We start from the raw sequence: 13544 nt of genomic DNA on the forward strand, positions 1-13544 counted from the left end.
TTCATAGAGACACTTGAATTACAAGAGATGAGGCTGAAGCTGTTTTACATTACCTCAGTACTGTCAAAAGCTTCGAGGTAGAAAGGAGTTAAAAGAATTTTTCTTGAGGACTATTTGAATGACTGTAGCAGTCTGACAGGAAAGAGGCATGTTGGAAAATCAGTCTTCCTTTTCTAGGTATATTTTTAACAGACACCAGGTATTATGAAATACTGAGAATGGTAGGTTCAGTGACAAAAATCTTTTGCTGTATGGCAACGGTATTTTTGGCTATAAGCATTTGGGAAAAAAAAAATGTGAGAGAGAACTGAATCAGTGGACTAAAGACATGAACACACTTCAAAAGGAAAGAGCATTTTCAAGCAATAACCATTAAAGCATATTTCAGTCCACATTAACTCACTTCAGATGCTAACATGTTAAATCTGCCATTTATCAGACAGGCCACTTGACTGCCTGACCAGCTCTCCACTCTGCCTGTCTTTTACTCCCATGAGTGTGAGAAGAAAAAAACAATGTTAATGCTCATAACTAGGATACATAATATATATAATTTTGATTTACTAGCTCTAAGAAGGTCCCTTTTAACATTAACTCAAATGTTTCTATACAGATTATTTAAAAAAAAACCCAAAAAAAGTAGTATATATAGAAACAAGAAATTTAAGATATTTTATGAAAAAATTAAGTCTTAGAAATGTTTGGGGATTCCCACATACAGTTATTTGCTTTGTTTGCATGTGTAGTTCCCATTTCTTATATGATGTCACCAGTCTCCTGGGTACACATTTACTGCTAGCTGAATTTCCTGAATATTCATCCAGATGAGAAATGTAATGGCACAATGTCAGATCAATACATGAGTTACTTCCAAAATCTTGTTTATGGACAAAGAGGAAACACACTTTACATATAAATCCATGAATTTATTGTTAGTATCACCAACATCTGGACAATGTAATTCAAGAATTATTATTAGTCTAGGTCTAACTATTACAGAAAAATAATAATAATACAGTTAGAATACACAGAAAAAAAGTATGAATAATAGTAACAACACAATTTAAACTTTAATACGCACACTTTCTGTTTTGTTTTGTTTTTTTTTTTTTGTAGGTTGGTGGCTTGGTTTGGTTTGGTTTGGTTTTCTGGTGCTGTGCTCATGCTTCCTCTGCTCCTTTCAGTCCTAATGTCAGTGTGATCATCCTCATGGTTCATGGTGAGTTATGGAGAGTTGTCATCATCCAGTGTCCTTTGCCAGGAGGATTGTGATGTTCACATTGGTTATTTCTTTCACACTCTAGGATCCACCTGGGGTTATTTTTATGTTTCCTACCACATCTTTACAGCTTGCCTTTTCTTCAGTAGTTTACAGCTCCATGTTACACCCAAATTTACTGTATTAATACTTTAGATTGTTTTGTGTATATTGGACACCATTTCTTTGTTACGTACTGTTGAGTTGTTTATTGCTGTGAGGTCTCCAGGATCAATCCTGTGCTTCATCTCTCAACCCACTGTTCTACGGCACAGCCTGTGCCTCCCCTGTGCAAAGCTTCTGCTGTTGTACAAGGTCTGTGCTTTTCTGCATAATGGGTAAGACTTGTATCTCACACTATATAGGATGACTTCTTGTTACTATCAATATAAAAAATGTTTCTGCGCTATACAAAAATAATAGTTAGAACAAATTAGCCATAGACAGCTTGTCAGAGGAATTGCTGTCACAGCTAAACCAGGCAAAACAGAGCTGCAGGCAGAATAAGAAAACTCAGATGGAGGAAGGCTGTGACAAGCCTCGGTCCTGAGGCTTGCAGCGTCAGTACAAAGTATATGGTCTGTTATTAGCAACATCAATAGGGTTTTACAGGACTCCATGTTTACATGTGACTTGGTGTAAACATGGCCATGACTTTAACAACAGCCTATGGAATCCCACCTCTAACATATCACTGACCTAAAATTTGTGGAGTGGTTTCTCTTCTTCCTTTTTTTTTTTTCACCCCAGAAGTTTCACCTTAGAACTGGAAAAATAAATCATCTGAATGCCTTCCAAAGCTGTATTTGTTGAAATTAGCATGGAGTTGGCAGAGGAAGGAAGTATAGCAGTTTAATTTAGTGGCAAATTTCCAATAAATCTGTATTAGGAAAAATTTCTGGACCAAGAATGTTATGATGCTGATGATTACTTTTTACTTTTAATACAACATTTCTCATGTTGCATTAATCTTTGGTTAAGAGAGCACAGAATAAATGCTCTTCACTATGTAAAACATTTGTAATCAAGAAAAGTGCCATTTTTGATTGAGCAACTTTAAGATTACTATTGAAGCTAAAAGACAACCTGAAGATAACGGATATAAAGTTAAAGAGAAAATTTAACTACAAATGAGCAGACATGACATTTGGAGATATCACAGATGCTAGGACCACATGCTAGCTTTTGAAGCTGTTCCCACACACAATCAGCTGCTCAGGAAACATACTTATGTTCTTGCCCTTTCTTCTAAAGCAGTTGCTCAAAGTCCTCAAGCAATGGTCTGTCCTTGTGAGGTTACATGGGTGTAAACTAGATCTGCTAAAGAACACAGGATATTACTTGAGCATTACTATTGCGCAGAAGCTACTGGAAGTTAGGGACTAATGTTTTAAAGCATCTGGCTACTGCTTTGGAACTTTGGAGTAACTTACATTGCATAACAGGACACTGTTTGGGTGTTCAGATGTATGTACCCAATAATGCTTCAGCCAGAGGGGTAAATCGGAGAAGGTATAGATGACTGTGTCCCTGAAAGAAGAGCTCTGGCCGTCTGGGACAAGAGAAACTCTACAAGTTTTCTTAGATGTTAGCTTTAGTCTGTGAAGTACCACTATGATATTTATCATGTTGCCTGAGTAATGACAGAACATCTCTTCAAAGGTAATATTTAATGCTCAGAGTTAATAAAATCTTCATCAATTCCTTTGAATTTTCCAGATATTAGGCAAGGATTAGCTGGTCAATGATTTTCAAGCTTCTTTTATTCAATACAAAGCAAGCTTACACAAATGATTTGTTCACTGAAAGAGCAACATATTAAGCCATCTATTTAGTTACCAAAAAAATATGAAATAAGAAATGATACCAGACACATTGCTCTCTTAATCATATGAAGTAACAAATTTTTGGCATTCTCCAAATGAATGGTTCAGTCCCCTTTTTTGGGTACCTCATGCTTTTAAAACAAATTCTCTCTTGTAGTTGTCAGAGAGTTAAACTGTTAGCAGAGAAAAACAGGAAAGTTGTCCCTCACTTTCAGAGAATAAGTGTCCATAACAAAACCTGTTCATCTTCATTCATGTGTAAAGCTGCAGTCACTTTTACCTATATGCCTAGGGGTTTATATTTTCTTTTTTTTTGTTTTCTTTCAAGTGTTATGATTTCACATGTATACTCACCTAGAACAGTGAATAGTCATGTTTATTTTCCCCAGAAAAATATGTCAACATAGCAAGACTTCCATGAGGTTTAGAAGAATTCCATAAGCCTTAGTAAAGTCCATTCCACTTCACTTGTATAAAGTGAAAGTTTTTGCTAAACTAATGTTGAGAAAACTTTTGATGTTCAGGCAAACATGTTGAAGTTGTATACTCCAGATATTCAAAATAAAATGTACTCAAACTGACAAGTCACAGAAGCCTATTATTCAAGATGAAACAGTTTCAAAGGCTGTGCTTTTCAACATGTGATAGGTTAGGCACTTCTGCATAAAAATATGCATTTTTCAAAATCTTTCATGCTGAACATCGTAGAATAGAGGCAACCAGAATCTTTACTTGTTTAGAAAAATCATCACCATTACCTAAAAAAAAAAAAAAAATTACATTACACATTTTTAAATAGGACAATGCATGATGGCAGTTAATATTTTCTCCAAATGGCTTTGCTGCCTTCTTGCATCTTGAGAGCTCTGTGAGAAACGTGGAAGTGTTGTGGTCTTGCTCCTGTGATGTGCTGAGTATTGACATGATCCTCTGCAGTGGGTAAAAGCTTTCAGCACCAGGAGAATTAAACTTGTAAGGTAGAAAAGCTTCACAAAGAGAATAAACTGCAGTAATACACAGGTAGCAAACATGAGAAGGACTCAAGGAATTACTTCACCGAAGATTGCAGCCCACTTTCTGAGAGCACAGAATATAAATCAGCTTTGAGCCTAATCCTATTGTATTATATTAGCTTAAAACCATTGATACACTAATATCTTCTGCCTCTTGGCAGAATTCATTAACTTAGTTTCAAGACATGCTAACAGAACATATTCTATATTTTTATTGTCTGCAGGCTACTTCTGCTTAGCTTGAAATATGGGCAAAACAACCTTTCATATGGTCATGTCCTCAGAAGATGTTTTACAGAAGAAAGCTGATGAAAATTTTAGTGCAAAGGGGCTGTAGATGACTAAAAGGATCTCAGAAAAGTCTGTATGCTGATTTATTTCTATCTATGTCTGTAATCAGATGCAATTGACATCTGCTGAGTAGGATCACATTACTGACAGAGAATTATTTTACCCTGTGAAAAGGTAGATATATGTAGAGACATGCAAGTATATTTTGTACTGCGTGTGTGCAAAAAATAAACTTCTATATGAAGGTAGTTGATATTTGGAACCATGTACTCGAGGGATGATAGTATTATTCTTAACAATGACAGGGGAAAGAAACAAGAATATTGTCACAGCACCATATCCCTTAGTTCTTCAGCAGTAAAACTACATTTAGCTGAAGGGATACCTTTTATAGTGAGAATGTGACATGATTGTAGGCAAAATCTTGAGCACCTATGTGTTCTGCAATTTATGTACTGAAAAGCCTAAAAATTACATGCTTCATCCTGAGAGCATGATCCAAAGCATTAAAATTAACTACCTACCTATGTATCACGCCAACAAGAGTACCTAAGATGCACCTGAGGGGCAAGCCACTTAGTTATTCTAGTAGTAACTCAGTAAGTAACTTGTAGTAACTCAAGTTACTGCACTGAATGAAGCTCTCTTTTAGACCTCATTTGCCCTAGTCCTTTACCCCTCTTCTTTCCCAGTGTTTGGATATGCTTCTCTGACCCAGGTCCTACTCCTTGCAGACTAAAATGGCAACTAGATTTATTTAAGCACTCATTAGCATGTTTTTCCCAGGGTAGGCACAGCTGCAAAACAAAACATCTCCAGAACTGTCTAAGCAGTATGTATTCTATTTGTTAAGCAGTATGGATCTGTATCCAGCAGGAAGATGCAAGTAGTTGGTTTTTATCTGGACAGTTTTTTGATGTTTAGCTTTTGACAATTAAATTCAAGTCCTGCATTCCTGTCCACCTTCTGGGAGGTATGGAACAGAGACCTTGTTGACAGAGATACAGATCATCTTGCTGATAGAGAAGTGCTCATGGTAGCAATATTTAGAGTAAAATACCTTCAGGCGCTTGAATGTCACACTCTTCCTTCTGTTGTAGTAGTCCATTCCTGTGGCAGTACAACTACCCTACCTCATGATTGTAAATATACATTCTGTCCATTTATGCATATTCTAGGTAAAATCTATGTGCTTTTTGATGTATATGCCTCTGCTTTTTTCAAATTTTAGGACAGAACTGAATTCTAACACAAGCCATGTAAAGACCTAATATGTTTAAAAGTTTAAAATTCAATGGAAAGGGAGATCCTTACTGAAGTGCTAGTTAAAGTCTTGTTTTAAAGAACTCTACAATATCAACTTCTCCAGCATACTTCTCATTCATCTGAGTATTTAACTAAGAAAGTAATAAACCATTACTTAACTGAATATGAAAAAGAGGAGTGTGCTTGTGTGTATTATTAAAAATATGATTGTAAACCTTCACTTTGTATATAAGTAAAGGGAGATGGAGTGGGAAAGATGTACACATTTGATTGTTTTTCAAGAAACAGTGGAAACCCACATGCAAAGGGCAAAAATATAGTCCTTATATGTTGCATATATTTTTTAATGTTTATCGTTAAGGAAATTGTAACTGCTCCTTTCATTCTGAAGATCTTGACAAAACCAAAACCAAAACCAAAACCGAAACCAAAACCAAACCAAACCAAACCAAACCAATCCAAACCAAACCAAACCAAACCAAACCAAACCAAACCAAACCAAACCCAACAAACAAAAAAAAAAAAAAAAAAAAAAAAAGAAAGAAAGAAAAAGAAGCAGCTCTGTCCTTGAAAAGCAGATATTCATATTGCCATTCTTCTAATTCATTATCGTATTCCACTAGGAGAATGTGATTGTAATTGGTCTGCATATACTTTTTTTCCCAAAAAATATTCAGCTATTTCCTACCATTTTTCTATAAATGTGCTTTGTCAAATTTTCAGAAGGCAATCCCTTTAAAATATTCGTAATTTAGTGGGATGGCTGCAGCTCTGGCATCTTTAGTTTGCTTGATAAAAGACATTAACTGCAAAGTTGGATTTTTGAATCTCTTGTGTTTTCTGATCCATGGAGCAGCCCATCAGCAATGTTAGTCTTTGAGCTCAGTTGAGCTGAGCTGAAGTGGCTTTGGGAGACCTGTCAGTCACTGAATTGTTAAAAGAAGTCCTGTGATCTATGGTCACTCTGTCTGCAGGAAACTGCCTGGGAACCACTGTGGAAAACCCAGCACTTTCATTTTTTTGTCTGATATCAGCCAAACATAATAGAGAGCTATTACTAAGCTTTTTGTAGAGGTAGTTCCATGCAGAGACCTAGGCAAATCCTAGCAAAGTCCTCAGTTCCTCTATGCTCAGTGTGAATTATTTTAGACATGGAGGTACTCATAGGGACAGGGCTTGGCACTGAGAGGGCTAATATCTTCTGAAAAGTGCCTGGATGAGGACCATAGAACTAAACACTGGTGACATTAATTAACATCAGATTAACATGGTGCTTGGCAGATGAGTGTGTAATACCACAGGCATTCATGTTGTTTTAAAAATATTCGTATTTCCTAGTAAGAATCACAGGAATGCATCAATGACTTCACATTTCTTACTCCCTGAATGAAAATATTTAATTCTTAGAAATGTTTTTCAAAAATCTACAATCATTCTGATTGGAAATTTGGTTGAAATAACACATAGAAAAAAGATGAAAGGTTAATCCCATGTGGGGCTTTAAGTTGTTCTGTTCAACATGATGCAAGATCCAAATGATAGGAAGCTGTTATAGCCCCTGTTACACCACCACACCATTTTCCTGTCTTCTGCCAGTAAGATAGAGACGAGTGAGTTAAAGCAAAGCTGAACTCATAAGCTACAGCCAGCAAACTGGGCTTTACTTCTTGAGCATCATAGGTCTCTTGCATCCTGGTCACTTCAGAGGCTATTGTGATGATCAACATGGAGAGCAGTAGCACAGGCTATTTGGGAAAACTTCCCAGAATAGCCTGTGCACCAGCTTACAGAAGTGAGGAAAGGTGATCATAAATATTGGCACAGAAACTGTCCCATTTTCATTATTTACTGACCATGTTCTGACATGGGAATGGATGAAAGCAGCATGTGATTCCTTCCTCATTTTTAGGGTGTTTTGCATGTCATTTTGCTTTGCAGCTTTGTAAATATTGTAAGATGAGATCAGAGAAATCCTTTAGAAAAGAGTATACAAATCATATTAATGAAAATTATTTAATGGGCATTTAATTTAGAGTCACTTGCTCAGAACTAGTTACAGCTCAACAGGAAGTGCTCAATAACCCTTCATATCTCTGTTGCTCACTTCCAGGTTGTTTGGTTGTTCTGACATAGACTTTTAATTCCATGTTGATCACATTTTTTGGGCTTCCATTAAAATTATTCCACATTGTGTGCTGCAAGGCAACATCAGGTATAAATTTGTTCTTCTTGGTGTGTGTAGTTAGCATCCCAGAAAAACAGCTGTGATTAGCCAAATCAATGTCTTTCAAAGACAACATCCATAGCCCAGCTGAAGTGCTGCAGCTGATGTCACCCCAGTAAAACACTGTCTTCATTTTAATCAGTTGCTAGAAGAGATCATTTTAGTGCACACAGCGTGCATAATGAACTGCCTCTTGCCGACTGCATCTTTGGGAGATGGAAATGGTGGGCTGGGAGTTTGTGAGGATTTTTTTTTTCTTACTTGTTCCTTACTTCTGTACTCCAGTTCAAATTATAATAAAACTCCTGGTTCTTCTCATCCAAGCTAAATACTGAATGACCCTTAGATACATTTGTTATACAGAAATACGGCTTTTGTGCTGCCTGAAGGAGCAGAACCCAAATAGCCACATTTTCACAGAAAAATATGTGGCAGAGAGATTAAGCTTTATATCTGTTGCACCTGGACCCACTGACCTGCTTACTGTTAAAAATATGGGTTTTGAAGTAATCTGATAACACAGCTTTGCAATACTCTAGTCTAAATCTACTAGTGTCTGACAGGGCAGACCAGTTCCCTTGACAGGACCTTGCATCTGATATAAGGGTTGTGGTTACAGCTGGTTAGCATTGATGGGAAAAAGGGAAAAAGTTTCAGTTTTGAGAGAGTTTTTTAAAATGAAGGTCAAATTCAAATTAGTGAAATAGGAAAAACTGTGGCAGGGAAAAAGCTTCATTTTTGTCAGAAGTTATGTTTACTTTTAATTAGATGTCAGAAATCATTCAGTCATACTAAGAAAAAAATGAAAATGATGTCTCTTGCCCTCCTCTCTTATTCATGCACACTTTCTCTCTACCCACCCCCATTCTCCATGTTCTCTCCCTGTCTCTCCCTCTTTCTTTCCCCCTTGTCTTTCATGCTGCTTTCTCTCACTCTAATTTTCACTCCAGTCCTCTCTCACACACCCTCTGTCTCCTACCCCTTCCTTCTTTCTCTCTCTCTCTCCCTGCCTTGAAAATAGATTTTCACTGGATGCTTTTCTTCCCCCAATTCCAAATTCTTTATCACAGGGATCAGTATGTGTTCCTTCTCTCCACATTCCAAACTTAGAACAAGAAAGCTAATTTTTTTAAATCCCTCCTTTCTCCCAGCCTCTCAAAAACCTGATGTATGGATTTTATTAGGAAAATCATAAGCATAGTAAACATACAAACTTAACCAAGGTAAAACAAGCAAAACAAAAATCCTGGGATATTGAAAAGGAAGGCATCGCCATTTTTTGAAGTATGACACACCAGTCTCTGATTTTCTAGTCCACTATTCATTGGTTTTTACTTGCCTCCAACAAGTCTATTTGCAGACAAGTATGCTGCTTTGCAGCTGAGTGTCTAGCTGAGACTGTGCTATATGAATAGCAGCTAATTTGGATGTTCAGTTCTTGACATCTGATTATTTGATTTTTGCTTCTTGAAGTTTAGGCAATTGAGAGTGTAGACAACCCTCTCTTGGATTTTCTTGATGTGTCCCTGAATTCATGATATTCTTTAAATCTTATTTGATAAGAAACTTTTAAACATATATACATGAGATTTAAGAATAAAATACTGGCATTTACTTACAATATATGTAAAAGTCTATTTTTAAAATAACACTTGCATTTCTTATATCTTTAGGTCAATCTGTTGTATATGGATGTTATTTTAAATACCTCATGCAAAAGCAATAAAAAAGGAAAATTCACCTAATAAACCTAATTTTTACCTTTAGCTTAAGGTAAATGGTAAACAGTTTGGACTTAGCCTGCCTTTTTGTTACAGTAAATTAATCTCTTTCTGTGGGATAATTGCAAACAAGACTGTATTTAAATGATAGCGCAAGCTCTAAGAATCAAAGCAAAACTCCAGATTCCTCTAAAAGTGACAGTTCTTTGTGTTGCTATTCTTGTTATCCAGAGCATGACATGAATTGAAAAACTGCATTCTGCCAAAAAACATAGAAAACCTTTTTCTCATCTACAAGCTCTTTGTTTAAATGATGACCTTTTTAAAGAAGCTATGACTAACTCCTTTTTAGTTAGACATGTAGGTGATGTCATGCAAGGACAGTCTATGTTTATTTATTCTTTATTTCCTAATTGTTTATGTAAAATTCTTCTACTTATAGGCAGGTTCTCTAGCAGGCAGCACTATCTTGCCACAATACGGCAGCCCAGATGCCACTTCCATTGCTGCAGCCAGTCCCACAGTGCATTTGCCACCATCCGTGAGTCAGTATAGAGATAGAGCACTGGCCATTTTTCTCATTCAGCAATGCCTAAAGCCAGCTGGATGGCTTTCACCTCTGCAAACTGATTCAGTTCACTTTGTCCTTTAGTGAGACTCCACACAGCAGCTTTCCACCTTTGATGCTTTTCAACAATACGACAAGACTCATCAGTGACCAGGGCATATTTTTTCTCATTCTCTGGTAGTATATTATATGGTGGGGCCTCTTCAGCACGTCACCTGCTTTTGTGGCACTACTCTGAAATCCTTATCGTCTGGCCAGCTTGTGATCACTTCTGAGATCCCTGGGAGACTGAGATTCCCCTTTCGAGCCCATTGTGTGATAACTTTTAGTCCACATAGCATCAGTTGCAGGACATGTAGAAGGGACTTGCCCTTTGAACATGCAGCCAAGCACCAGCAGTAGAGGTGCCGGGAGGAGCTGCACTTCAGTACCAACTGATTCTGGAGCAGCTCGAACCCCTCCATATACTGCTAATATCTCTTTTTCGGTTGAAGTATAGCAGGCTTCAGATCCTCTGTATCCCCAGCTCCAAAACCCCAGGGGTCAACCTTGAGTCTGCCCTGCTGCTTTCTGTCAAAGGCTCCAGGTAGGGCCATTCACCCCAGTTGCAGTGTAGAGCACAGTTTTAACATCTTTTCCTGCCCAGACTGATTCAAGGGTTACTGCATGAAATGTCTCCCCTTCGACATTCCTCAGGGCCTCACTCAAAATCATGCTTCTTCTGGGTCACTTCATAGAGAGAACTCACAATCTGACTGTAGCTTGGAATGTGAATTTTCCAAAATCCCACAATGCCCAAGAAAGTTTGTGTTTCCTTTTTATTAGTTGGCAGAGACACAGCTGCTCTTTTGTTGATCACATCCACATCCACATGATCTGACATCCTTCTTGCCATATTACTCCTAAAAAAATAGATGCCCCATGTAGGTCCCTCAACCTTAATTTTTATGGCACAACTCGGTTTCAGAAGAAATTAAACTATTCTCTTTCCTTTCTCAGAAACTTCTGCTGCTGTGTTGCCCCACACAATATCATCAATGTATTGCATGTGTTTCAGGGCTTTGCCTTGTTCCAGTGCAGTCTGCATCAGTCCAAGGCAAATGGTGGCACTGTGTTTCCAGCCCTGGGGCAGTTGATTCCAAGTGTACTGGACACACCTATAAGTAAAAGCAAACTGTGGCCTGCACTCTGCTGCCAAAGAAATTAAGAAAATCCCTCACCTTGTGAACGGATGTTTTGTATATTTCTCTTTCTGTTTAAAGGCAACTGATACAGGCATCCCCTGGTTCTCTGGTTCAGCTGCAGCAGCTTGTGACCTGGGTTTGAGTAGTCACAGTGCCTGTCACTGTGGTTTGAGTAGCTACAGTGCCTGCTGCTCAGGCTGGAGTAACTGCAGTGCTTGGCATGAGGGTGGGAGTAGCTACAGTGCCTGTTCTGTTACTCCCCACTTTCCCCCTAGGGGTGCTGCATGGTATTGAGCAGTGTTTGGTATATACTGGCCAGGGCCCAGCACAATGTGGTAAATTGTGCCTCTTTGGAATAACCAGAGCATTTTCCATTCAAATAATCTATCACTTCATCTGGGTCCTGTAGCTGTTCAGGAGTGAAATTCCAAATCACTGGAAATGAAAAATTCTCTAGGTACCTGCCCATGCCCTCCCACATGCCATGCCACCCATGACCATCCAGACTTTAGGCAAATCTCTGGGTGGTATTCTTAGAAAATCTTTTTGCAACCCCATACATGACCTGAGACACATTCAGGAGACATAGCAACAAGAGCATGCTAACTTGAGTATCCCAGGGGTATTCTAATCCTCAAAAACTGTTGTGCCTAGGCTGAAGAAGAAAAGGGAAGTGAAAAAGCAGGGGAAAGATCCCACCTCCCCTTCCATATTCCCCAAAGATTGTGTGCGATTATTAATCAGTTCTGAGAGATGGAGCCAGAAGTATGAAAATGACAACAATGCTGCATAAAAATACCAGCATAAATGCATGACAAGAGATATACCCATCTCATAAGTAGATATTACATGACAAACAACATTGCACACATAATCCTTCTCCCAGAGCTGACAAACAGCACCATGGGGAATATATAGGGATTGTAAGAATTTACATAACACAGCCATGTGGACAAACAAAGCAGCATCATGACCAGTGACTACTTAACTAATAGATAATGCATATTTTAACACTCTCTGGTCAGATTTGTTGTTAACTCAACCCGTTGATGACCCACATTGGCAACCAAAAAGGACTATTTTAGTTTAGTCCCAATTCCCACACAGCTGGCAACTAAAATCATATGCTGCTCACTCACCCCTTGCCCAGCCGCAGTGGGATGAGAAGGTGAATCAGGAAACAAAAGACGAAACCCATGGGGTGGAATATGAACAGTTTAATAGAACAGCAAAAAGAGAAAAGAAAAAAAAAATATGTAAGCTTTCCTGGAAAAAAGGATGATTTACCCCAGATGAGGTTAATGCCTCAACATGTAATCTCACACTGACACACTTCACCTCATTCCATTTCTGTCCTGTTTACTTCTTCTCCAACAGAAGAAAATGGCATAATGAAAGGGAGAAGTCAACAGTTTCAGGTCAGACTGCAAAAGACTTTCCACACTGATATATAGGAGAAATGAAAGTCTTGTTCCTTCTTTCACTTCCTGGACCAGTGCTTATCTGGACAATGTGGAAAGACTAGAGAGAGGGAAGAGTGGTTTCATGTGATGCAAGAGTTTACATTTGGAAATTTCATCTAATATTAGAAACACATCTTATCTTAAAGTGAGATCACTATTTTGTTTGGGGTTTCTTGTTTTGATTTGGTTTTTTTTTCATCTCCAGCTTATGAAAATTATTTTTATTTAATTCTGTGACGCTTGAGAAAATTTTAACTGTGCTGTTCTGTAGCAGCAGTATAACTTCTGCAGCATTCATATCAGCATGTAGAAAGATGCCCAAAGGCCCTATAAATTTGGCTTCTCAGTAGGAGCGATCTTAGGTGCAACTGTAAATTTGGTTTAAAAAAAAAATCCTAATTGAGAATAATTCAGCATCTTTAAAAAACTAGTTTTTGATGTTTTTTTTCCATAGAGCTTGATGTTGCTTTCTAAATTTAGAAACTAAAAATAAAGGACAGGTGGTCTTACTTTGAAAATAAGTTGAAACGTTATTTTAAAACAGTATATCTTTCAGACTAAAAATTTAATCTGATCTGTAGCTGTAGGTCAAGCAAAGAAAATTCTGTCTCTCCATATGAAATAAAAATTTATATTTTGTGCTGACTAGAAAATAGTAAGAATCAAGAAATAATCCTACAGTTGATGATCTGGTTTTAGCAGAGGTAGAATTCACATATTCTATACTGTG

The 13544-nt window shown here is 37.7% G+C and overlaps 2 protein-coding genes across 13 annotated transcripts in view; one reads left to right on the plus strand and one right to left on the minus strand.

Moving 5' to 3' along the window:
* Positions 1–13544, plus strand: part of ST8SIA4 (ST8 alpha-N-acetyl-neuraminide alpha-2,8-sialyltransferase 4) — a 127568-nt gene that overhangs the window by 66495 nt on the left and 47529 nt on the right. For 7 of the 10 annotated variants that reach the window (XR_010468859.1, XM_065045486.1, XM_065045485.1 and 4 more), the window contains one exon: positions 1117–1219. Coding sequence is in view for 9 of the 10 variants with exons in the window: in XM_065045486.1 (XP_064901558.1) it covers positions 1117–1219 (103 nt within the window). In the remaining variant the exon portion in view is untranslated. Of the gene's footprint in view, positions 1–1116; positions 3666–4321; positions 6152–13544 lie in introns of those variants that run through there. The other 3 variants (XM_065045487.1, XM_065045493.1, XM_065045490.1) reach the window with 2 other exon arrangements.
* FAM174A (family with sequence similarity 174 member A) overlaps positions 3004–13544 on the minus strand; it is a 95864-nt gene continuing 85323 nt past the window's right edge. For all 3 annotated transcript variants that reach the window (XR_010468860.1, XM_065045504.1, XM_065045507.1), the window contains one exon: positions 3004–3842. Coding sequence is in view for 1 of the 3 variants with exons in the window: in XM_065045507.1 (XP_064901579.1) it covers positions 3839–3842 (4 nt within the window). In the remaining 2 variants the exon portion in view is untranslated. The remainder of the gene's footprint in view (positions 3843–13544) is intronic.

This window comes from Columba livia, chromosome Z (assembly GCF_036013475.1).
Source record: "Columba livia isolate bColLiv1 breed racing homer chromosome Z, bColLiv1.pat.W.v2, whole genome shotgun sequence".
Classification (NCBI taxonomy): Eukaryota; Metazoa; Chordata; class Aves; order Columbiformes; family Columbidae; genus Columba; species Columba livia.